This window comes from Astyanax mexicanus, chromosome 4, assembly GCF_023375975.1.
Source record: "Astyanax mexicanus isolate ESR-SI-001 chromosome 4, AstMex3_surface, whole genome shotgun sequence".
NCBI lineage: Eukaryota > Metazoa > Chordata > Actinopteri > Characiformes > Acestrorhamphidae > Astyanax > Astyanax mexicanus.
Genome location: NC_064411.1, coordinates 48,644,310 through 48,669,092, shown reverse-complemented (window position 1 = coordinate 48,669,092; position 24,783 = coordinate 48,644,310). Strand labels below are relative to the sequence as shown.

Genomic DNA, 24,783 nt, shown 5'->3' with positions numbered 1-24,783 from the left:
TATGTTAATATATCAAAAGTTTAAAAACTCAGAATTCATTGTTAATTAATCTTTTACGCAGATTTTATGCATAGTATGGTGTATTTATATATGACTGCAGATTTAATGGGATATTACAATGTAAATTGATCAAGTATTACCTCAGGGGATAGTTTAGGAAAGCCTACACCTGTATAAGTTGTGAGGTGTTATCTTCTTATCAATCTACCCATGTCTGAACTTTAAATGCTGTACATGCACTTAGGCTACTTAGGTTATTTTTTCTTCTTCTCTCCCCACATCTGCTTCTTCTCCCATTCTTTTGCCATCTTTTTCATTTTTTTATTCTGTTTTTTCCTGCTCTTTGTCTATTCTCATCTTCTCTTCCCTTATTTAGTTTTGTCTAAGCTCAACATCTATTCAAATCTATTCAACATCTATTTCAAATTGATGTTTAATTTCATGATGTCTCTTAATATTAAACTCCTTAATTACGGCAACTTTTAGACTCTTTGGCCCCGTTTTTCTGCGCTAAAAAAGCGCACACTCTCCGCTTTTAGACTCTTTGGCCCGTTTTACTGCGCTTGAAATGCGCACTCTCTCCGCTTTTAGACTCTTTTGCCCCGTTTTTCTGCGCTAGAAATGCGCACTCTCTCTGACTCTTTGGCCCATTTCTGACACCTAGCGTTCAAACTTTGAATCTCACACACTTTCATTCTATTTCTAAAATACCTCACAGGTCGCTCCAAAAAAGGAAACGGGCCGCAAATGGCCTGCGGGCCGTTTCCTTTTTTCTCACCCTCTAGCATTAAAATTCATCACAAAGTGTTACCTCAGAGGACAGTTTGAGAATGCCTACACATGTATAAGCTGTGAGATGTTATCTTGTAAGCAAGGTTTAACACTTGCCAGCGTGTTCATGGCAAGGCAAAGTGAATAATTGGAGTTGGAGTGAGGCATGATAGTAATTTTTCAATGTAAAGAATGGGTACCTTTTTGTTGTGTAGTGAAAACTTGAAAATAATGCATTTTGTTTATAAAAAAAAAAAACATCTCAGGGAGAGTAGAATTTTGTGTAAATAAAACTACATATGTTAACATGTAGGCCGAAATTGAGCTTCCCCTCCTTGAAAGACCAGCATCCGCCACTGGTACCAGGAGTACCTCACAGAAGACATTAGCACCCATGGTAGACAGTGCAGTGGTAACAGTAAAGTGGTAATTTTTGGTATATGAATCACCATAAACAGCCAATATACAGCCATAACTTACAGGGAGTGGTGTCTATAATTATAATTCTGTATATCGATTAGCCATAACATTAGCACCATTGAAATGAAAAACATGAATTTATTTATATGTACAGTGGAAACGGTTGAGGAATGGGATCTACATAACAACTCTGGAATATAATCAAGAGGAAGATGGATGATCACAAGTCATCAAACCACCAAACTGAACTGCTTGAATTTTTGCACCAGGAGTAAAGGCATAAAATCATCCAAAAGCAGTGTGTAAGACTGGTGGAGGAGAACATGATGCCAAGATACATTAAAACTGTGATTAAAAACAGGGTTATTCCACCAAATATTGATTTCTGAACTCTTAAAACTTTATGAATATGAACTTGTTTTTTTTTGCATTATTTGAGGTCTGAAAGCTCTGCATCTTTTTTTTATTTCAGCCATTTCTCATTTCCTGCAAATATATGCTCTAAATCACAATATTTTTATTTGGAATTTGGGGAAAATGTTGTCTGTAGTTTATAGAATAAAACAACCATTATCATTTTACTCAAATATAAACCTATAAATAGCAAAATCAGAGAAACTGATTCACAAACTGAAGTGGTCTTCTCATCAGGTACCACAGGACTCCTTCAGAGGTTATGTGGAGTTTGAGCCTCAATTGGTCAGGTGTGTTGTAGCAGCACAAAGAGAAACTGGTTTGAGTACTATATTTTTTATGGATGCATATTCACCACAGACTCATCAGTGTAATGTTTGACTAATGCAGAATAAGTCTGATGGACAGAAAATGGAAAATAAAAACTATAATACCCACAAGCGCTTTCCCGTCCAGTTTTCCGCACATTTTTACATGATTAAAAATGATTACATAATTGCTTTTTACTGTTAAACCCTTCCTGTCCCCCTTTCTACAACTCTCTCCATCTCGCTCTCTCTCTGCGGCTTTTCTGCTCTTTTTTAGAGGGTAAGCTCTGAGGGTCAGTGTCTGTATGACCCAAAACCAGCAAACAACATTAAAAGCCTTCTGCCTGCCATGAATACCACATGAACACCGTAGAAAGCCAGTGCAACCACCTCACCCCTCATCTCTCTTTAAGCTCGACAAAGCCTAGAGAGATAATAACTCCATCCTCATTCTACACTATCCTTTTATCCTTCTTTTCCTTATCTGTTCTGTCTTTTTTTCAAAGCTCACCAAACATCACTCCATCTTTTCTCTCCTTTAATGCTATACCATCCTTTTATCTCTTGACCTTCTCCCCTGCTCTCCACCAATCTCTCAAGTTTTTAAAGTTTACAAAACAGCCAAATTCAATCTCTTCTATCCTCTCATCATGCCAATTCTCTCCACTTTCTCACTTCTCTCTCAAAACTCACCAAACAGCTAAGCACTCTAATCACTCAGCAATCTTTCTTTGTACTCTTTCACCTTTTTCTCCTTTCCTTAAATCTTCTCTTTTTGTCCCTCTCTCTCACTTCTACCATAAAACTTGCTGAAAAGCCAAATCACTTTACGACCACACCATCTCCCCAACTAACAGAGAACATTATAAGAACCTAAGAACATTTAATAAAGGTTTTAGGAAGGTTAACTTGCAACGTTACAGAAATGATGTTCCAGAAACTTTCTAAAACATGACTTGATAATAATTTGCGGCACAATGTTATTTAAAGGTTTCTCACACTAAGTTCTCAGCTAGATGAACAGTAAAGTTATGGAAACATTACAAATATTATTTTTGAAACTATACATATTAAAACGTTGACACAAGTGACTTTTCCAGGAACGTTTCCAGAACAAACATGTTAAATAAAAACCTAAATAAAAAAGGGAAAATTTGACAGATTTAACATTCTTAGAACGTTATTTGTAACCGTCATAAAATGTTGTACTAACCCAAAATTGTTAGCTGGGTGTCCCCTTTCCACTTCTCTTTTCCTTTCCTCTCTTTTCCTCCTTACCACTTCTGTAACTCTCTTTATTTCCCATTTATTTCTTTTTCTTTTATATTTTTTTCCTTTTTTCTGTATCTCTTTTCTTCCCTTGCTTATTTTTCCATTTCACTTCCATTTTTAACACTCTCCAAAGTCCACTATAATTTCTATACTTTTAGGCCAGGGGTGTCAAAACTACGGCCCGCGGGCCATTTGCGGCCCGTTTCCTTTTTTGAAGCGGCCCGCGAGGTATTTTAGAAATAGAATGAAAGTTGGCCCACTGTTAAGCAGGTTTATATAATGTGAGATTCAAAGTTTGAACGCTAGGTGTCAGAAACGGGCCAAAGAGTCTAAAAGGGAGAGGGTGCGCATTTTTAGTGCAGAAAAACGGGGCAAAGAGTCTAAAAGCTGAGAGAGTGCGCATTTCTAGAGCAAAAAAACAGGACAAAGAGTCTAAAAGCAGAGAGAGTGTTCAGTTGTAGCGCAGAAAACAGGCAAAAGAGTCTAATAGTTGCCGTAATTAATGAGTTTTGCAAAACAAACAAAGTCCACAGTGTCCTGCCTCAATGACTACCGTCCCGTTGCACTTACACCCATCATCATGAAGTGCTTCGAGAGGCTAGTCATGAGGAACATCAAGACACAACTGCCCTCTTCACTGGACCCCCTGCAGTTTGCGTATCGTCCCAATCGCTCCACGGACAATGCCATCACCACCACCCTTCATCTCTCCCTCACCCACCTGGAGAAGAAGGACACTTACGTCAGAATGCTGTTTATAGACTTCAGTTCAGCATTCAACACCATCATCCCACAGAACCTCACCAGGAAGCTAAGCTCGCTCGGCCTCAACACCCCCCTCTGCAACTGGATCCTGGACTTTCTGACGGGGAGACCCCAGTCAGTCCGGTTCGGGGGCAGCACCTCCAGCACCATCACACTGAACACGGGGGCCCCCCAGGGCAGTGTCCTGAGTCCTCTGCTGTTCACCCTGCTGACTCATGACTTTGCTGCAAAACACAGTTCTAACAGCTTTATCAAGTTCGCTGATGATACAACCGTGCTGGGTCTCATCACCAAAGGCGACGAGTCAGCATACAGAGAGGAGGTGCAGCGGCTGACAGACTGGTGTACAGTCAACAACCTTCACCTGAATGTGGACAAGACAAAGGAAATGGTTGTTGACTTCAGGAGAGCACAACACACCCACTCTCCACTCAACATCGACGGGTCCTCTGTGGAGATTGTTAAGAGCACCAAGTTCCTTGGTGTCCACTTAGCAGATAACCTCACCTGGACCCTGAACACCAGCTCTACAGCCAAGAAAGCCCAGCAGTGTCTCTACTTCCTCCGGAAGCTGAGAAAGGCCCGTCTCCCTCCACCCATCCTCATACTCTTCTATAGAGGGACCATTGAGAGCATCTTGAGCAGCTGCATCACTGCCTGGTTTGGGACCTGCACCGTCTCTGACCGCAAGACCCTCCAGCGTATTGTGAGGACAGCTGAGAGGATCATCGGCGTCTCTCTCCCCTCCATCACGGACATTTACACCACCCGCAGCATCCGCAAAGCAACCAGCATTGTGAATGACCCCACTCATCCCTCACACGAACTATTCTCCCTCCTGCCTTCGGGAAGAAGGTACCGCAGCATCCGGTCCAGCACGAGCAGATTCTGCAACAGCTTCTACCGCCAAGCCATCAGACTCCTTAACTGCAGAGACTGAACTGATGGTTTTTCTGTACATGCACACACACACTCTTACCCCACTTACCCCAGAAAATGGAAAGCACTAAAAACCCTACTACCTCACTGGACTCTATTGCACACTGTGTAATAGAGTAATTACTACCTCACCTGGTCTTTTTTGCACACTGCAAAATTTGCACACTGTCTTGTTATTTATTATTCTTTGTCTGTATTGTGTTGTATTGTCTGTCTGCACTTTTGTACTGTTGCACTATTGTTCTGTCTACACTGTGTTTATGTGCACCATGGTCCCTGGAGGAACGTTGTTTCGTTTCACTGTGTACTCTGTATATAGCTGAAATGACAATAAAAACCACTTTGACTTTGACTTTGAAGAGACATCATGAAATTAAACATCAATTTGAAAAATCTTAGCTTACACAACACTGTCAAAGATAGATAAAGATAGTAAGTCAAGTAAAATGGTCTTTACATAATAAAATCAGGAAAACTTTATTATTTAAAGTGGTATATTTCATTATTTGTTTTATTACAGAGTCTGTGGCCCGTGACTTCAAATATATTTCTCCTTCTGGCCCCAACAAAAAAAGTTTGGACACCCCTGTTTTATGTAATCTTTTCATTCTTTGACCTTCTTCTCTCTTCACATCTGCTCTTTCTCCTTAGCTTTTTTTTGTTCTTCTATTTATTCTTCCTGCGTATTCTCATCTTTTCTGTCCTTAACTCTTTTTTAATCAGTTTTGTCCTACAATGCTTATTTTCCTTTTTCTTCTTAATTCTTTATCAAAGCTGACCAAGAAGCCCATCACTCTACCTTCTTCTATAATCTTATGCTCTTCTCTTCCTTTCCTCAGCACTTCTTGTGCTCTCTCTTTCTTCCTGGTATCTTACTTCTCTCTTAAATCTCGATAAACAGCCCATCACACCTTACCATACCATCCTTCTCTCTCTCTCTCTCTCTCTTTCTCTCATTTTTTACAGCCATCACACCGCTGCACTTTGGCTCTCAACACCTTTCTGCAGTGTTTCAGCACCACACACTCCCTCACACACTCACAGAAAGAGAGAAAGGACACCTCGCAGAGGTCCCTGCCACTTGGAGAGTCTTGAGAGAAACTGGCTTATTTTTAACTATGTAAAGTGCAAAAAGAAAAAAAAATCCCCCAAACGAGGGGCTGCCAGTTCCCCCTGGTGATTTTTCATTTCTCCAAACTAGGCCATTGAAAGTAGGATATAGCTGTCCTACAAACCCTCCACACTTTCTCTCTCTCTCTCTTACTCTCTCTGTCTCTCTCTTGCACTCGCTCTCTCTCTCTTTTTGGGTCTCATGAGACATGAACCATTTTCAACCACCTGGTCGCCTGATTCGTATTAGAGAGAGAAAACGAGAGAGAGAAAAAGAGAGATAAAGAGAGAGAGACAGCTGCTAGCTCGACCGCAGACTCTTGTCCTGTCCTTGTTGGTTTTCAAAAGAAAAAAGGGAAAGAAAGACAACAGAAACAAAGTTACGGCAGAAGAGTACAGAGATGAAGATCATCACCTTCAGGATCGATAGACAGAGCGCACTTCCAGTCGTCTGCAGGGTCGTGTAATGATGTCAGAGCCGTGATCTCCTCATTAGCACGTACAGGCAGATGAAACGCTCCACCAGCGAGGGTCTACTGGAGGCCAGAGCCCAATTAAGCGAGTCAGCTCTCTAAGACGGTGCCCTCGTATTGAACGTGTCATGAATCCATCACCGTCTGCATTTCCTCTGCTGACTCAAGCGTCTGCGGCGGCGTTAAGAACATTAGGCTCCTCCACTACAGGGCTGCTACCGCATTCAGGACATTAGCAGCATGTTCACCGAGCACTTAGAGTGGCTGAAATTTCATTGAAACTCTGCGGGATACCATTAGCTTTCTACCTGGAATCAGATCACAGCTGAAATGCTTCCTACATACTAGCATTAGCCATGTTTAAATGCAGCCTAAAAAAAAATCTGTTAACACTTAAGGACGCACCAATACCATATTTTGCAATCTCTCTTTTTTTTATATAAAGATAAAGATACCTATACAAACTTAACTACTTAACTAAGAGGCAGTCCGTACACTGCAAAAAACTTAGCAAGTGAAATTTTCTAAATTTAAGGCAATAAATCTTATTTTCTTCTCTAATAAGGCTTTTTGTCTCACTAAGCATTGTGTAAGTGTTAGATTATTTTAGGCTTATTTTAGGGATAATTATCTTTATCATTCTTACTTAGAATGTGTACCTTATTTTAAGTAATTTGAACTCAAAATAAGCACAATCAAGCAGCAATCAAGTTATTCTGATTCTTGTGTCCAAAAACAGTGACTTTTTTTGCTTGATTTAGGTGTTAATTCACTCATTTTGAGACTTTGCCATTGCTTTTTTGCTTTTTGCTTTTTTGCTTACCCCATTGGCAGATGTTTTTGTTTAATATACATATATTTGTTTTAATTTGCATATATTTTGTCTAGTTTTTGCCAATGGATTTTTTGCAGTGTATTATTTTATTTCTGAACTGAAAGAAGAAGCATTTCTGAGTGGAGAAGAGATTAATGGTACCAGTGTGCCTAATATATTTATTCTAAAAACTGGGGTGTCGGCTCACTTTTCGGGATGTAGTGAAACATGATAAGCACCAACTTTTGTTGAATGGCCCACCTCTGTTCACCCCCAGCATTCTGGAATACAGCGCTTTTAGCCAATACTCCCAACAGGCTTACAATGCTCGTGACAGGGGCATAGCGATACCCATGCAAAGAAACCACTATTTTAACACCAATAACGAGGCTCAAAGTAGCTCCACACTTCATTGGTAGACTTCTGAGAGCCCTGACACATGACCCTAAACACAGCACCTCCAGGAAGCCAATCACCTGAATACTGAACACCTGTCCACAGCCCTACTTAAACCCCTCACTTCACTCACACCTGTTCATTTATACTTATCCATGCTACTATAGCATTTCATGTTGCTGCTACTTCCCTACTCTATTTATATTATGTATATTGATCTTGTTATCCATTTTATTCTTATATTACTTTATCTTACATAACAATTGCTTTTTTAGGTGAAACTGGACCGTGAGATTACAAATTCATTCCACCTCATGTACCACATACGATGCAAATGACAATAGCCAAGTCTCCTTGAATCCTTAAACCACAAAAAAGCCATTTACAAACAGCCAGCCATTGTTTTCAAAAGTCTCCTCACCAATCAGAAAGCTTCTGAATGAAAGCTGTTACACACGTCACACTGATTCCAGGAAAATTAGCCTCCATTCCACTCCATATCTGGTCTAGCGGGGGATGGTATAAGTAGAGATTGATCTTACTTGTAAGCTGATACTCTGTTTGATACCCCTGTAGAACGTACATAATTACCATACAATGCAGTTATAGATAAGAGCTCTGAGATGAGTGCTGCCCGTGCTGATACAGACCATACATCTGTGGACTCCACTTGTTATGAATGCACTCAGCTACTATAATTTATTCAGATTCTAACTATAACAGAACGAAGGTCACGGTTCAGTGCACAGAGAATTACCTGAATACAATATTAAGCCTCATACTGTATATTCTCAATGTTAAATATGAATATGGATACAGATTAAGCTGTCTGCCTATCTAAGCTGTCCATCCATCCATCCATTCATCCATCCATCCGTCCGTTTGTGGATAACTTCAAGAGGATTCAAAGGACTCAGTGCCTCTTGTGCCTTTTTTTGTCTTTTTGTAATCAGTACATTACCTCAACCTCCTCATTATTGCCATGTTTGTTGTTGTAAATGTTTGACTCTGATCTACCCACAACAGGTGCATCTCAAAAATACCTCAAAACATTAGATCAAGAAATCATTGACAGTTAATTTATATTAGTAATTCAATTTTAACTTAAACTCCTACATTATATAGACATATAGAATGACCTATTTCTAGAGCTTACTTCTTTTAAATCTTGATAATTATGTCTTACAGCTATAGAATACCCACAAGTTAGTCTTAGAAAATTAGAATATTATATAAGACCAATTGGTACTTTCTGGAACCAGAACTGGCTGCTATATGGCATCTCTTAGAGAACCATTTGTAGCCCCTTTAAAATGAAAGCTGTAGTTGCATGTCACAGGTCTGAATTTAATACATATTGATTTTTTCCTAGGGAAAATAAAGGCTGTCTTTAAAGGTCTAATTCCATCGTTTTTTAATTAATTTTCAACAGTCTAGTTGTGGTCTCTAGTATGAATGAATGCCATGTGAGCAGTTTTTTTTGTGAAAAAAAAAGTCCTCAGGTGCTTCTATTTAGCCCTGCTTTAGATCACTGAATTAGAAGTGAGAGAGACAGACATGCTCATGAATATTCATACAGCAAGATTCCCCCCTCCCCGTGCCATTGATAACATTTCTTTCAGCTAAACTAATGCTACTAAACTCTTACCTTAGACTTGGTGATTCAGTGCTTGGGCAGTTTCACCACATGGAAGCCCCAGAGTCCGCTCTATATCATAAAATCCGACGCAAACAGCATCCGCTTTGACTGGTGTTCTGTCGAGTTGTGCTGCCTTGTATTTCCCTAATGAAACCTAGAGTTACTCACACAATGTAGCTAATGCTAACTAGCTCTGTAAACAAACAGAGTAAACAGATTAGCTCCTCTTTAACTATAGCTCCTAACGCTATAGCCCAGGTTCAGCTCTGCCTGTGGGCCATGAAGTCACTGGTTGTCGTAGACACCCTAACGTGTCTGTGATCAACTAGTATTTCTGAGGACTTTCTTTTACTGGCTACTGCAGACAAGGGAGGCTGAAGAAAAGTTTCATATGCAGCATCATATACAATTCGGAGAGACCAATAGTATTTCATAAAGAATAAGAAGAATAAAGAATAGATATATATATATATATATTTTAGCGGAATGAGACCTTTAAAGAAAATATAAGTATATGAATACTGCTATAAGAAATGAAGCATCTGTATACAAGTACAAATGAATCAGTAAGGTCAAAGCTATTATGCAGAACTGCAGTACAGAGATTATTTGCAGAGACTTCACTGCCGTTATACTGTACTATCAACGTCACTGGCTAATGGGAATGAGTCACAGAGGGACTGATGAATAAATAAATAAATAAACAAACATTACACATCAGTGAGTGGTATTTATAACTGTAATCCTACCCATTTGCAAAATGAAGAAGGGCATGCGTGTCCGGGCTTGATTAAGAGGATTCTGAGAATTAACCATGAAGCGTTTTTTATTGTTTCTTTAGTGAAGGGATTTTTTATGTTGGTTAATATGAGGCACAGATTTACATTTTGTTAAGCATTTTTGTAAGCTTGCCTCAGAAAAAATAAATGACGGTCAGCCACCAGATAAGTAAGATGTGTTTAAATTGGTATCTGTAACAATACTAACCATATTAAACATTCTAAATACACTGCCTGCCCCCCCAAAAACGTTTCCACCTGGATTTAACTATGCAAATAATGTGGGGTTGATGCTGCAGTTGGTCAGGTCTATATTCAGCAACAGTATGTGCTGAAAGAATGAGGTCAGTTGACTTCCTGAATATACTGAATTTAGACCAGGTTATTCCATCAATGGATTTTTTCTTTCCTGATGAACACGGCCATATTCCAAGATGACAATATCAGGATTCATGGTGCTGGAATTGTGAAAGAGTGATTCAGGGAGCATGAGATCATCATTTTCACACATGGATTGAGAGAGTTCACCACAGAGCCCAGATCTTAACCTCATTGAGAATCTTTGGGATGTGCTGGATGGAGAAGAGAGGCTTTGTGCAGCGGTTGGTCAGACTCCACCATCATCAATGCTGCTGTAAGATTTTGGTGAAAAATTAATGCATCACTGAATTTAGATAAATTTTGTGATATCGCAGAAGCTTATTGAAACAATGCCACAGTGAATTATTGCTTCAATCAAAGCTAAAGATGGTCCAACAAAATATAACAGCCCGTGACCTTATTTTTTGGTCAAATAGTGTATTTGATATTGGTAAACTAATACACTTTTTTAGTCATGGTCATTAGAAGAAATCTTCTAAGACACAGTTCTTTAATAGACCTTCAACACCTTGAATTCAGCGTTAGTAGTGGTAGTTAATTGGACTGTTTAGGATTGTAACTGACTGGCAATCCAGAATCATATGTCTTAAACATTCAGATTTGCTCCACCAGCCCTGAAGCTGTCTGTTCTACACCAAACCAAACTTCCCAAACCAATAATTTGTTATGTGCTACCATAGGATCATGATCAGCCTTTTAATGATGATGATGATGATGATAAGGTTAATGGTGAGAAGCAGCAGCCAATCACACACAGCATACTCTCAACCGGAAACAACAGCCAACATGGAAGACTCCACTGAGCATTGGCATTGACTCAGGCATTGATACTTAAACATTCACACCCATACAGTATGTACATACACCCACACCAGGGCCATTTAGAGCATCCAATTTTTCTGGTCAATTTAGAGTATCAAATTTATCTGATCTGAGGATTTTTTTTTTGGACTGTTTGAAGAAGCCAGAGTTCCCAGAGGAAACCCACACTGATACAGGGACAACATGAAAACTCCACCCAGATGGGGACTTGAACCCAGGCTCCCAGTGCTGAGAGGTTAACCATTTTAAAATTTGAACACCGTTAACATAATATTCCTACATCTGAGGAGAACCCTATCTTATAAATGTCTCAAATCCAGTAATCCCTCCACTTGTGTAACTCCACCTTCCATCATTTTTGACTTAAAAATGTTATCTGTTAATAAAAATAGGAGAAAATAATCATGAAACTATGAAATAAACTTGATTACACAATCAAAGCACTGTAACAGGTTAAAACTCCATTATAAATTAATCTGCATTATCAGAATTTGTATGTGAATTAATTCCAAAGCCACTCCAGAACTTCTACTGCAGTGTACAGCATGTATTCATGTTCAGAAGATTTACCTGGTCCCTCAGCCTCTCCGTCTCCTCCTGATAGGCCGCCAGCTGCTTCTTCCACTGATCCACGTTGGCATTAGCTTCATGCAGCGCTGCCACCAGTTTAGCATTGCTGTCCTGCAGGGTGAACAGTTCGGCCTCCAGGTTCATCTCACAGATCGAGCTGCAGAACCGACACAAAAAGAAAAGAAAAGAAAAATTAAGCCCCATTAACTGAGGTCTGTAGAGTACAATAATTTACCACAGATATTAATTCTGACAGGTCTCTCAGTCAGCACACTAAACCTGTTGACTTGAAACACGTTTTTTAATACAAGCTAAAGAGCAGCTGCTTCAGTCTGATGTTGAAATTAAATAATTAGTTAAAAATCAACAAAATATAAAGGACTTGAGTGAGGACCATTTGTCCAGCCATTCATTAAATCCATTCGTTACAAAGGAGCCCTCCATTAGCAGTCAAATTTAGGAGAAAGGAACTATTTTACAATTATGCTTTTGACTAACACATTTTTACCATTATTTTGCCATTATTTCCATGCACAAATTTCAGCAGCTACAATTCCAGAGTGATTCAGACCAGTGGTTCTTACATTAGGCTTGGGAGCCCTTTAAATGGACCATCTACAGCTCTGGAGAAAAAATAAGAGCCCACTTAAAAATGATGAGTTTCTTTGATTTTACCAAATTGAAAACCTCTGGAATATAATCAAGAGGAAGATGGATGATCACAAACCATCAAACCAAACTGAACTGCTTGAATTGTTGCACCAGGAGTAAAGGCATAAAGTTATCCAAAAGCAGTGTGTAAGACTGGTGGAGAGGAGAACATGCCAAGATGCACGAAAAATGTGATTAAAAACCAGGGTTATTCCACCAAATATTGATTTCTGAACTCTTAAACCTTTTATGAATATTAACTTTTTTTGCATTATTTGAGGTCTAAAAGTTTTCCATCTTTTTAATTTGGAATTTGTGAGAAATGTTTGTAGTTTAAAGAATAAAACAATGATAATCATTTTGCTCAAACATATATCTATAAATAGTGAAATCATAATAATATTTGCAATAATCAAAATCTAAATTGCAGATTATAATCAAATTTGCAGATTATGCACATATATAAGCAAAATGTACACTCAAATGTAAAAATTTCAAAACATCAAGGATTAATAAAGTAAACAAGTATATTTAAAAAAATAATAATAAAAATGTAATTGGTCTGAAAATCTGGAAAATTCAGAAAAAATGGTTTTCATATTGCAAACCAAACCAAAAATGGTTTAGTTGACCCAAAATTTACTTTTTTTAGACTAAATTTTAGTCATTTTTCTGGTCCAGACTGTGGTTTATAGCATTGTGCATGTACTGTATGCACAGTATGTATATGCTTTTCTAATCAGTAAAGTAAAATAATGGATTAGAGATCTGCAATAGTGCAAATTGTGACCAAGATAATAAAACCTGATAATGGGCTTTTTATTTTTAGCATTCAATTTTCCAGAAATGAATGAGGTTCCATTCTCCCACCAGGAAAAGAGGTCTTTTTCCCTATGCACGTCTTTCTCCTTTCTTGATATTTTACAACAGAAAGGGCAGCAGAGTGTTCGGAGACTCACCATAGCAACCCTCGTTAGAAAAGAGCACCACTGGGCAATAAAGGCCACACAAAAGCAAGGTGACGGGAGAGGGCCGGCGAAGGAAAGCTGGATGTGTGTGCTCATAAATGTACTGGAGCACTTATGTATGACTCAACACAGTAATGGCTGCACCACTTTCCCTCCACCTGGGTTCACATTATGACTGGTTCTGAATGGGTGAGAGCGACCGTGCTTCGAGGGAGGGACAGAGTGGACATGAAAAACATTGTGAATCACATTATTAAATTAATAAAACACAAATATGGCCACAATAAACATGAGAACTCACCCTAAACCCAGATATATGAACCTGTCATGTGAATATGTGTGAGTAAATATGTTTCAGAGACATGTACACAAACAGAGACTGTGTATTAGCATTAGTGGACATGTGGGTGGTGTTTAAATCAATTTACCAATCAGTGGACTTCAACAAAAGTGTAATTTTAACATCATCCATACACATATACAAAAGACAAGGGTCTTTTTTCAATATATGTTCTTGTGTGTTTTTGCGTCCTTGTATCATCAAAAAGAAACCTTCTAACTAACATGCCAAGTCCACTGCCGCCTGCCCATTCCTCAGTCCTATTTCCACACCGTGGGTTGCCAGGTATGGACTAGATGTAGCAATAACAGGCAAACACAGCAAGCCACAGCCTTAGCATCTGCCTAAAAAGCTCTGCATGAGCAGAGATTATGAGTATTATATGAGTAAAATATGAGTAAATATTGGCAATATGTTTAATAGATGGAAACAGCTTAAGTGTCCAGAAGGACTACAAGACAGATGCTGAGCTGGCAAATTTAAGCACAAAGTTCAGCTAGAGTGAGCTAACATTATTTAGGGAATTTATCATATCCACTAATAGTCAAGACAGTGATTTAACACAGATAAAATTATTCATGTTCCTGCCTAAAGCCATCCTCTGCTACCCAAGAACTGGTAAATTTCCCAGATGTGTTTTTGCTCCTGAAGATGCAATGTTTGTTGATTCGCTAAAAAAAAAAATAAATACCCAGTGTTCATTGTGAATTTGTGATGACAAGACATTTATGCGGTTTTAAGTTAAGTACAGCAGTCAACGATCTCTCACCAAGAGGAACACTACCCAAAAGTAGCCTATGAGAGTCTTTTTATAGGGCAGTGGGAGAAGCAGTTTTTCGCCCTCTTGTGGCAAATCCCAGTGTCTATCCAGACCACACCTGTAATCATCTTCATATCTGCATGTAGAGTTCTGCAGCAAACTGCAGTGTTTCAGTAACACACACTAAGCTTGTTGGACGTTTCTCATTGAGGGATTTTGGTGAACATGGCTGTAAAGGTCTTACCCCTCCGACAGCATCTTTTTGATGCGTTCTTTCTCTGAGGAAAGTGTGATGTCTGCACTCTGGCTGCGGAACAGCTTGTCATCTGGCCCGTTCACACACATCACGGGTGGGGACTGCAGCTCGTCTGACAAGTCCTGCAACACACACACACACACACACACACACACCTCAGCATGGGGGAACACTGCATCAACAAATCTGGCTGCAGCTTAAATACTTATAATTAAGAGTTTGTAGATCAAATCTAATCTAATTCACAGTCTTATACCATTTGCACCTTTTCATCCACAGGTCTGGGTGAGATTGTTAGATCTAAACTCTGCTCTACAACTATACAACTCTACTGACCCAGATTATAGTACACAAATAAATAAACAAATATAATAGTTTCTTAGCTTCTATGGATTACAAAGAGGGCACAATTGCCTTAATTATCACGAGGTGGGATTTGTCCAATAATAATTATGGATCATGACACATGGAATTTTACTGCTGTTGTAAAAGAAATACCATCATATTTATTAACATAAAACCCTTAACAGACCCAAATGTAGGTGATAGAAAACATTTTTCTGTGCAGTAAAATAAGTTATTTATATTCTGATGTGTTTTAGAGATTTCTACAGGTATCAGGTTGAACAGCAGGGGGTTGCGGATGCAAATGTGAGGTATTTATTTTATATATATATATACAAAAATACAAAAATAAACAAACAAAGAACTGAATAAAACAAACAAAAACACAGTACATATAAAAACAGTCGATAAAAGTACAACACCCGTCGAGGAAGACAGGAACAGGGGGACTATTTAAACACACGGACTAACAGGAAACACCTGGGACCTAACAAGGGGGTGGAGCTACAAACTAACAGGTGAGCAACAGGGGTGGAGACAAGGGATAAACACAGGGCATGAGCAAAAAAAAACAAAAAAAAAACACGGGGACAGACTAGAGGGAACCAAAACAGGACGAGAACATGACAACAGGACACTTGGAGAATGCCTGTTCACTCTCTTTTTCACTTAATAATTTTAGATCAGTCACAGGAATTAATCAAAAAGTCTGCATGTTTGAAAATAGACATAAAAAATAGATTAACAAAATTAAATGCATGATCTGAATTCACAAAAATATTGATTTTAAACTGAAGTTTTGGAAAGCGCAAATTTAATGATTTTTATTCATTATATTTTGACAGTTGCAGATTTACTTTTTTTTATATTTTCTATTACAATCACAATCAGGACTGTTAGTAATGTTTCTTATCAAACAATACATCTTTTAATGTAATGCTTGAATGAAGATATATTAATGTAATATCAGGAAGAAAGAAAACAGTTATGTTAACAAAATGATCAGGCATATCATCACTGCCCAATGAAAACCAAGTATCGTCATTTTTTCGATTTTTAGTTTGCTATATAATTTGAACATACAATGTCTTGTCTCTAAACACGAGGTAACCACATGGCCTCCATCCACATGGTTGGGCACGTCCTTGTACACGCACATTTTGAAAGCTGTGCTCCTCATTCCAGCACAGTTTTGCGCAGATATTTCCAGTTACAGCTGAATTCACGCTTTTAATCCCAGTGAAAAACGCTCTTATTTACCTTTTAAAAAGCCATTTAAATGCCCGATTAAAGGGCCGATTACTGTTGTTTCGCTGTTTTCCTTGGGTTTTGAGAGCTCTGCGCTGACTCAGCTCTTGATCAGTCCAGATGTGAGACGGCGCCCAGTTGGGGGCGGGGCTGGTGACGTCATGGGCCCTGCAGTGCTTAATATTGCGATATAATCGTGCAGCCCTAGCTGAAATTATCTTGTCGTGTAACAAGACAAAGAACTCTGGCAGAAATCACAACATCCACATTAAATAAAGGAGCAGAGCAGCATTCTTTAGCAATCAGGGGACATGACAAAAGTCATGGGACTATCAGGCCTCGCTCAAACTCCTTGCTATGAGCACACTGGCAGTGTTCAACTTTACTTTCACAAGATAAACCCTCACAACTGAAGGTGTTTGCATTCACAAACCAAATTACACACTGCTATCCAGTGATTTATGGCATGTGAGTGTATTTATATTTGATATTTAACATTTTATATAAAGTAAAAAATTAGACTTAATAGGTTTTCCCCTTTAAAAAGCTCGAGTCATTTTTCTCGAAGTCTCTCATAAGAAGAGTAAAGCAGTATCTTTCCCTCATTATAAAGAGCTGGTTTATCGCTCACTCATCCCTGCAGCGAGGGGAAAACGATTCAGCTTCACTCCGGGGGGCGAGTGTAACTGTAGCCCCCCCACTCAGACGGTGTGTCTGCTTCAGTGTGATAAAGCAACACTTCCATTTGCTCTGTCTGCCACTCCTCTGCCTCCAGCCCAGATAACTGATTGACCATTCTGCAGCACGGCGGGACAATGGCACAGAGGACAGCGGGACAGAGGACGGGCTGGAGGTCCTGGACACTGACCTCCTGCAGAACAGTGATATGTGAAAATGTGTACTGAGGGTCCTGATTAACAGCGGTGTAAACCGGGGTGTTGAGGTGTTTAGTGATGAAACCAGTGAGTTCGGGTAAGAGGTTTTAAAACCCAGTCCTGGAGATGCCCTGTTCTGCACTCTTTGTAGGGTCTGATATGAAGTTGGATCAGGTGGAATAATAGAACAAGACAGGAAAACCATTCAGACACATCAGCAAAGCACAACACATTTACCTCAGCAGTGCTATTCTAATAATGAATTTACTTAAGCAGTAGAGTGTGACGAGACACTAATATCACGAGACGAGATAAGACATGATACTGGGTTCACGAGAACGAGACGAGATGAGATTTAAAAATAAAATTTTAAAGAAAACGTCAAAAATGAAAAATGGCTTGAAAACTAGAGTTTTATTTGACAACATGATATAACGCAAAGTTAACAGACTGGTTTCTCTCACACATGGATTCTATAAGAAATAGAAATAAGAAAAAGAAATAAGAAAAAGAATAAAAAATACAAATAATTTTTTTCTAGGTCTTATATAGTGCAAACAGTAAGTGCAAACCACAACCAGTCATATTAAGACTATGGTTTGGTTTTTTTTCTTCTAAATCTCTTGTAATTTAACTATGCATAACCATAACCAGTCATATTAAGCCTATGCTTGAAGTGCAAACAGAGACAGAATTTTTTTTTAATACAGTACAGAGTTAAGGGATTAGTACACCTGCCTATGAAACAGTCACGTGTAGGATTTACTTACAGTATTTATATATGGTTTGTGTCTTGTTGGTTCACTCTGTTACCGTTTATTGTTTCCATTGGAGCCAAAATGCAGCCAGACATCATACCTGTCAAGTCTCCCGTTTTGGCCGGGAAACTACCGGTACCGTATTTTACTCCTCTTTCCCGCCGTCCTCCTGTATTAGTATTTTCCCGTAAATTTCCCGTATTTTATTAAAATAATAAAATATATATTATTGAGGAGACAGGGCACTGACCGCGCTGTGTCTCTTAACCAATCGTGGAGCCGGTTCAAGGAGAAAGTCCTGCCTTTCAGGAGAAACAGCCAATCAGCTTGCAAAGGAGGGTCAGTGTGGGGAAGCCCCCCGTCGCTGTGAGTTCAAGCAGCTAGTCGGAGCAGCTGATGTTAAAACATATCTGGATATTCAGCGATTTTTCTTAAAGAAAGGTAACGGTAGGCTAATCATGGGAACTGTGATGAGATTTTTCTGATAGCTGCTTAAAAATACTCGTCTCCGAATTAAAACACACAGATTAAACCTTTAAAAAAAAAAAAAAAAATACAGCTTGTGAGAGGACCGAAATTATCTGAACTGATCAGGGGTGGAGTGATCAAAAGAAAGAAGTAGGAATTAAAAGTTATTAATTGTGTAGGCCCCTTAGGACAAATTTTTACTGATGGAATATATATCTGGTCCATGTCCTTTTAGTAAAAGCTCATGATACTATGTTTAGGTCACCAACAGTCATTTTGCAGAATTTGCGCACCCTTTGTTCAATTTTAAATCCATTAAATAAATAAAAAAATATATCATATAAAAGAGTGCATTTATGCCAAAAAATACATGAAATCTTAACTTTTTTTTTAATATCTAGAAAAAGGGTTTTTAATTTGGCTGTATTAAAAGAATGACATATGTAGGAATGTCCACAACATTTCAGATTCTGATAATCTAATTGTAGTGTGTAGGTGGTTTACATGTGTCTTAAAATGTAAGGGATACTGAACCTTCGTTGGGCTGGTGGGACGGCTTTAAGCGGACAGAGGAAAACATCCCTTATTTTTAAATCTAAAACTTGACAGGTATGCCAGACATACAACTTAAAAGTAGCAGAAGCATCTTCTATACAAATGCTCGAATTTTCCTCTTCTGCTGAGAGCTGCTCTCTCTGCTCAGCCACCACACTCGCTGCTATCGCTACTGTTTAAGCTTGACGAGAAATATAGTCACGTTTTAATCTTGCGAGATCTCGTGCCACGAGATCTTGTTACACCCCTATTAAGCAGTGCTACTTCCGTCACACATTTAGCTTAGAAGTGCAATTTTAGGTATACATTTACCTCAGTGGTGGTAAACACAAGTCACATGTTAGTGAAAAGGCAGGCAGTCAAACAAATGCTAAAGCTAACTTAACTCAGCTAACGTTACTATTATTCTAGCCCTGAACAGCTTGTATCTTCCAGCTGGGAACGAAAGCGAATATCCTCATTCTACTAATTACGTTCTTACTCACCTGAGAGAACTGCAGAAGTCCAGTTGGAAAGCATTGCAGGAGAAGGAAAATAACATCAAATGAAACTCCAAAAAAAAAAAAAAAAGAGAACACTGGTAATGCTGCAGATTTTGCTTTTAAACACGATTCAGATTTGTAGCTGATAGTGGTTAATTTAGTGTGAAGTATTAACATATAAACTATAAATTAAACATACATGCTGTGGTAAAAATCAATAAAGCACTTTATTATATAGTACAGTAGGGGTGGGCAATATTATATCGTATACAATATATCGTAACACAGAAATATCGTGATATTAAAAATTCATATCGTGATAATAGGGCTGTTCTGTCTTAAAAGTCGTCTATTATTCACTGTGAAGCTTTAAGTGTATTTATTGTCTAATTGTTTTAGTTTGCAGTTTATTTGCATGCACTAAATATTCTGCAATATTTTTTGCTGCATTATATTATTTTATGCTATATTATTTACTTTGCCACACTATGATTATGCTGTTATACTCTTATACTATATTCCAGAAATTAATTAATTATTTTTTTCTGTTTTCCTATATCGCCAAGTATATCGTTATCGCAAAAATACCCTGAAATATTGTGATATTATTGTAGAGCCATATCGCCCACCCCTATAGTACAGTATATTGATTTTTCTTTTACACCCATAGGTTTAAGAAATTCATATCCACTGTAGAGGCTCTCTATAGATAAAACCAAAATGTAGTTATTTCATTAAAACTGCTCTAAAGAACCTCTTCTTCAGGTGAGAGTAGGTGCAATTAAGCACTCAACATTGCCATCCCCACTGAGAAAAGTGAACTAAAACAGAGAGTAAACTGCAGATTCATGAGAAACAATCAAGGATGTGAAGAGGAGCATGTGGGGGGCCCTCAGGCTCTCCGCCTCAGAGTACGAGTGTTGTTCACACAGCGTCGGAACCTGCTGATTGTTTAATTGCTCCGGATCACTCCGCTGACCTGAAAAGCCTAACAGCTTTATTCAGTGGGAGACAGACAGGCCGAGCCCAGGCGCAGGACTGCATGGGATAATTTTATCACTGGCCTATTTCTCCTCTCTCTCTCTCTCTCTTCCCAGTGAGACGAATGACCCAGCTCATCTTTCTCTCCGCTTCCTCTCCTCTCCGCTTTCCTGCTTTCCATTCCATCCCACTTTCACTCTCCTGCGCTCCTGAGGTGGAGTAGGGTTTCAGTAACTCTTCCTCTGCTGCAGCTTTACGAGACGAGCCCAAACTGATCTACAGGATCTCTGAGCTACAGTTTAGACTGAGGTCAGGGACTACTGAACAGATCCTCAGCCTGATAATACTGTGTGGTACTGTTGTCATATGAACTCCATTCTCTCCATTATCACTATAAATACTTTTTTTTATTAGCTTAGCGTAGTTCAGCTACCCAGATAATAAATTAGTGCCCCTTCCACCAGTATGAAACGTATATATCTCACTCCTATGACTAGGAACTGAATATTGGCCTAAATAGGACTGTATTCTGTATTATTATTGACACTAAAGACAAATATTTTGCCTAGTTTTGTCTGGAGAATAAAAGCCAGTTTTATTTGTAACCTATTCTACCCTAATTTAACATAAATCCCAGCAATCAAATAGAATAGAGATACAGATTACAAGAGCTTTAGCCCTTTATCAGAATTTGCTGATTCCTTAAAGGAGAAATCTGGTGTTAAATGGACTTGGAGTCTATAGTGAAACATGACGAGTACAATTTTCTGTTGAATATCGTATCTCTATTGACCCCCAGCATTTTCAAATACAGTGCTTTTAGCCGATACTCCCAACAGGCTTAGAATGCAACAAGCACAAAGTAGCTCCACAGTTTATTGGAAGATTTCTGGGGGCCCTGACACTTAAAATGAGGCACTGCGAACTTTAAAAAGTTAAAAAAGCTAGTTCATTAAAAAAAGGACTTGAAATTAGGTTATAAGACCGATGAGCATGAACAAACAGGTGCAGTAGGACTAAGGAACAGATTGCAAAATGAATTCCGTCGATATTCATGCAATCTGTTCCCCTAATATACCTTTTTTTGTGCTAATCATTCGATTTATCATGAAGTAATTTCAAGAATGTGGCACCCCTAAAACTAGCTGAAGGTACTCTGTGTATAAACAGTGTTTTTAATAAATACCTGTGCACATGAAAAGCTATCTGTTCCTATTTTTTATGTCAGGGCCCCTGAGAACTCTACCTGTGAATTAAAGGGATACTTTGAGCTTGTTAATGGTGTAACAATAGTGATTTTTGTGCATAGGCAATGCTACGTCCTTATCACTAGCAATTTTTTTAAGTCTGTTGGGAGCTTCGGCTCAGAGATGGGCTATTTAAGGTCTCTTTCAGCTAAAACCCACTTTTTCTTGTTCTTTGTGAAACACTATAGGTCTTTCTTAGTTGTATATGGATGCTGCATATGAAACTGTTCTTAAGGCTCCCTTGTCTGCAGTAGCTAGTAAAAGGAAATCCTCAGAAATATGAGTTGATCAGAGATATGTTAGGGTGTCTACATCAACCAGTGACTTCATGGCCTCGCCCACCATAGCTAGGGACCGCCCACAGGTGGTGCTGAACCCGGGCTACAGCATTAGGAGCTACAGCTAAGAAGGAGCTAACAGCTCTGTTTACAGAGCTAGTTAGCGTTAGCTATCTTGTGTAAGTAACTATAAGTTTACACTGGATCTCCGGTTGATTCTGCATTTTACCAAGACCTTAAATAAACACTAGAAAAGTTTCATAAAGCAGCTTAACACGACAGAACACTGGTCAAAGCAGGTGCCGTTCGAATAACCCCTGCGGCCATGGTGCCGCCATCCCTGCGGCAGTGCTGCTAGAGTCTGATGTTAAGTGAAGTTAAGGGTTAACTTTACCTAGCACTCAGTGCTGTATCTTTAACTAAGGCTGTATCTCTAAAAAAACAAACCCTGGAGCCAAATCCTGTCTTTCTTCAGAGATGACTAATTTAGTGAAATAAATCAGGGCTAAATAGTAGGGGTGTCACGATTCTCTAAATCCTCGATTCGATTTTATTTCCGATAACGATTCGATTCTCGATTTTCTTTTTTTTTTTTTACAGCAGAGAGGCCTATGCCAGTTTTAGATTAGTCTATGGTCAGTCATTGGTATGATTCATCAAATTGACAATATCTTATTTCAAAAGGTGGGCTTGATATAAGTGATGCAAAGTGATACAAGTGTTCTGTAATACACCACATTAGGCACTAATCGTCAAATTTAAATAATTTAATTAAGATATATATGTTATGCCATCTAGTGTTTTTTTTTGGTAGCAGCAGTGTGCACTATTAACAGCAATGTGCAACATAACAAAATAAATACTGTATTTTTCGGACTATAAGGCGCACTTAAAAACTTTTAATTTTCACAAAAATTGACAGTGCGTCTTATAATACGGTGCGCCTTTTGTATGGATTTTACTCGTCAGGTTGTAAGGAGCAGTAAACACACACTCCGTGCAGCGTTATAGAGAGTTTCAGTGCTATACAGAGTCCAGAGCCGTGCAGCTCCGAGGCTGAGCAGCAATAGCATTAGCTAGATGCTAACCGCTAAGCTAGCTAGCTTATTCACTGAGATCAGTATTATCTAAATTTTACTCGTCAGGTTGTAAGGAGCAGTAAACACACACTCCGTGCAGCGTTATACAGAGTTTCAGTGCTATACAGAGTCCAGAGCCGTGCCGCTCCGAGGCTGGAGCAGCAATAGCATTAGCTAGATGCTAACCGCTTAGCTAGCTAGCTTTTTCACTGTTCAGAGATCAGTATTTTCTAAATTTAGCACTTTTAATACTGCTGGAGCAGTATTATTAGAGTTAGATGCTAATCGCTAAGCGTTCACCGTTCAGAGGTGAGTTATCGGCCTGTAAGTCTGTGCTGCTTTGCCTGGCTAGCATTAGCTAGATGCTAAGCGCTAACTCTCTCAGAGGTGAGTTTTATCAGCCTGTAATCTGCTTGTTTACCGTGTTAAAACAAGCTACGGGGGACGAATCGCTAGCTAATATCTCACTGTCTTACCAGAACACGCAGGATTACTCAGTGTAACGCTGTCGTTTAAGTTTGGGTTAACTTTACTAGTTTAGGTGACTAGTTAGCGTGCTAGCGGATAGCTATGCTAACGCTGGTGCAGCAAGCCTTAGTGGACATCTGGAAATCTAAGCTTACTGTAAATAAACTGAAGCACGTTACTCACCCAAATAAACAGTTTTCAGGAGAGGAATCTGTGTAGATTAATATCCAGCACTCGTTTGACTTTGAAAGAGCTAACGTTAGATTTGTATACTGAGACGCTCCACCGGCAAGCGACCACCCCCGGTGGGGGAAGGGAAACATGGCGCCACCCCTGTTCACTTTGATATAGGCACCCTTTCTAGTGTCACTTAACGCGCCTTATAATGCGATGCGCCCTATGTATGGAAAAATAGCAGAAAATAGGCGTTCTTTGATAGTGCGTCTTATAATACGGTGCGCCTTATAGTCCGAAAAATACGGTAATAAAAAAAATACAGGAACAGTCATGTACAAAATAATAGAACAATTAGAGCCTTAACATACTGAACTCTATCCTACTATAACAGTTAAACATGAAAAATAAGACTTTAAGCCTTTTTTAGTCCCTGAGAATGACACGTTATTTTCTTTAATAAAGATATATTATTAACTTTATCTGAGAGAAAGATGCTTCTTAAGGTACCAAATCTATTAACATATTTGAGGCTAAAAACGTAATGAGACCTTTATGCAAAAATGTTGATACTCGTTTTCATAATTTACTACACCCAAAGTCCATTTCACACTGGATTTCTCCTTTAACAGCATGTTGTTGTATGTAAGAGTGTGAGAGCACACCTGTGGGGCTGCGATGTTCAGGCCAGGGTTGACCATTTCCAGCTTATCCTGTGATTTCTCTCTGGCCAGACGGGCGGCTTCCTTTACTTCTTTGAAGCGCTCGGAAAACTGTAAAGAGAAAATCCATCCACATTAAACTGGACACTGCACTGTAATTGGATTTATTAAATATTATATTATATTGGATTATATTAACGTCAAAAGGGGTTAAACAATAGCATGAACCTCAACTACCAGGATGCTCCAGTTGCTGCTGCTTGCTCCCGTTGCACCCTTCAGTAATGGCGTTATTGCAACTGCCTATCATAACTC

At 38.9% G+C, this 24,783-nt stretch overlaps 1 protein-coding gene across 1 annotated transcript in view; it reads right to left on the bottom strand.

Moving 5' to 3' along the window:
- The window catches only part of LOC103031660 (homer protein homolog 3), a 61,791-nt gene that overhangs the window by 10,712 nt on the left and 26,296 nt on the right, over positions 1 to 24,783 (bottom strand). The window contains exons 5-7 of the mRNA XM_022678831.2: positions 24,472 to 24,579; positions 14,837 to 14,970; positions 11,874 to 12,030 (exon numbers count right to left, since the gene is read on the bottom strand). Coding sequence (XP_022534552.2) covers positions 11,874 to 12,030; positions 14,837 to 14,970; positions 24,472 to 24,579 — 399 coding nt within the window. The remainder of the gene's footprint in view (positions 1 to 11,873; positions 12,031 to 14,836; positions 14,971 to 24,471; positions 24,580 to 24,783) is intronic.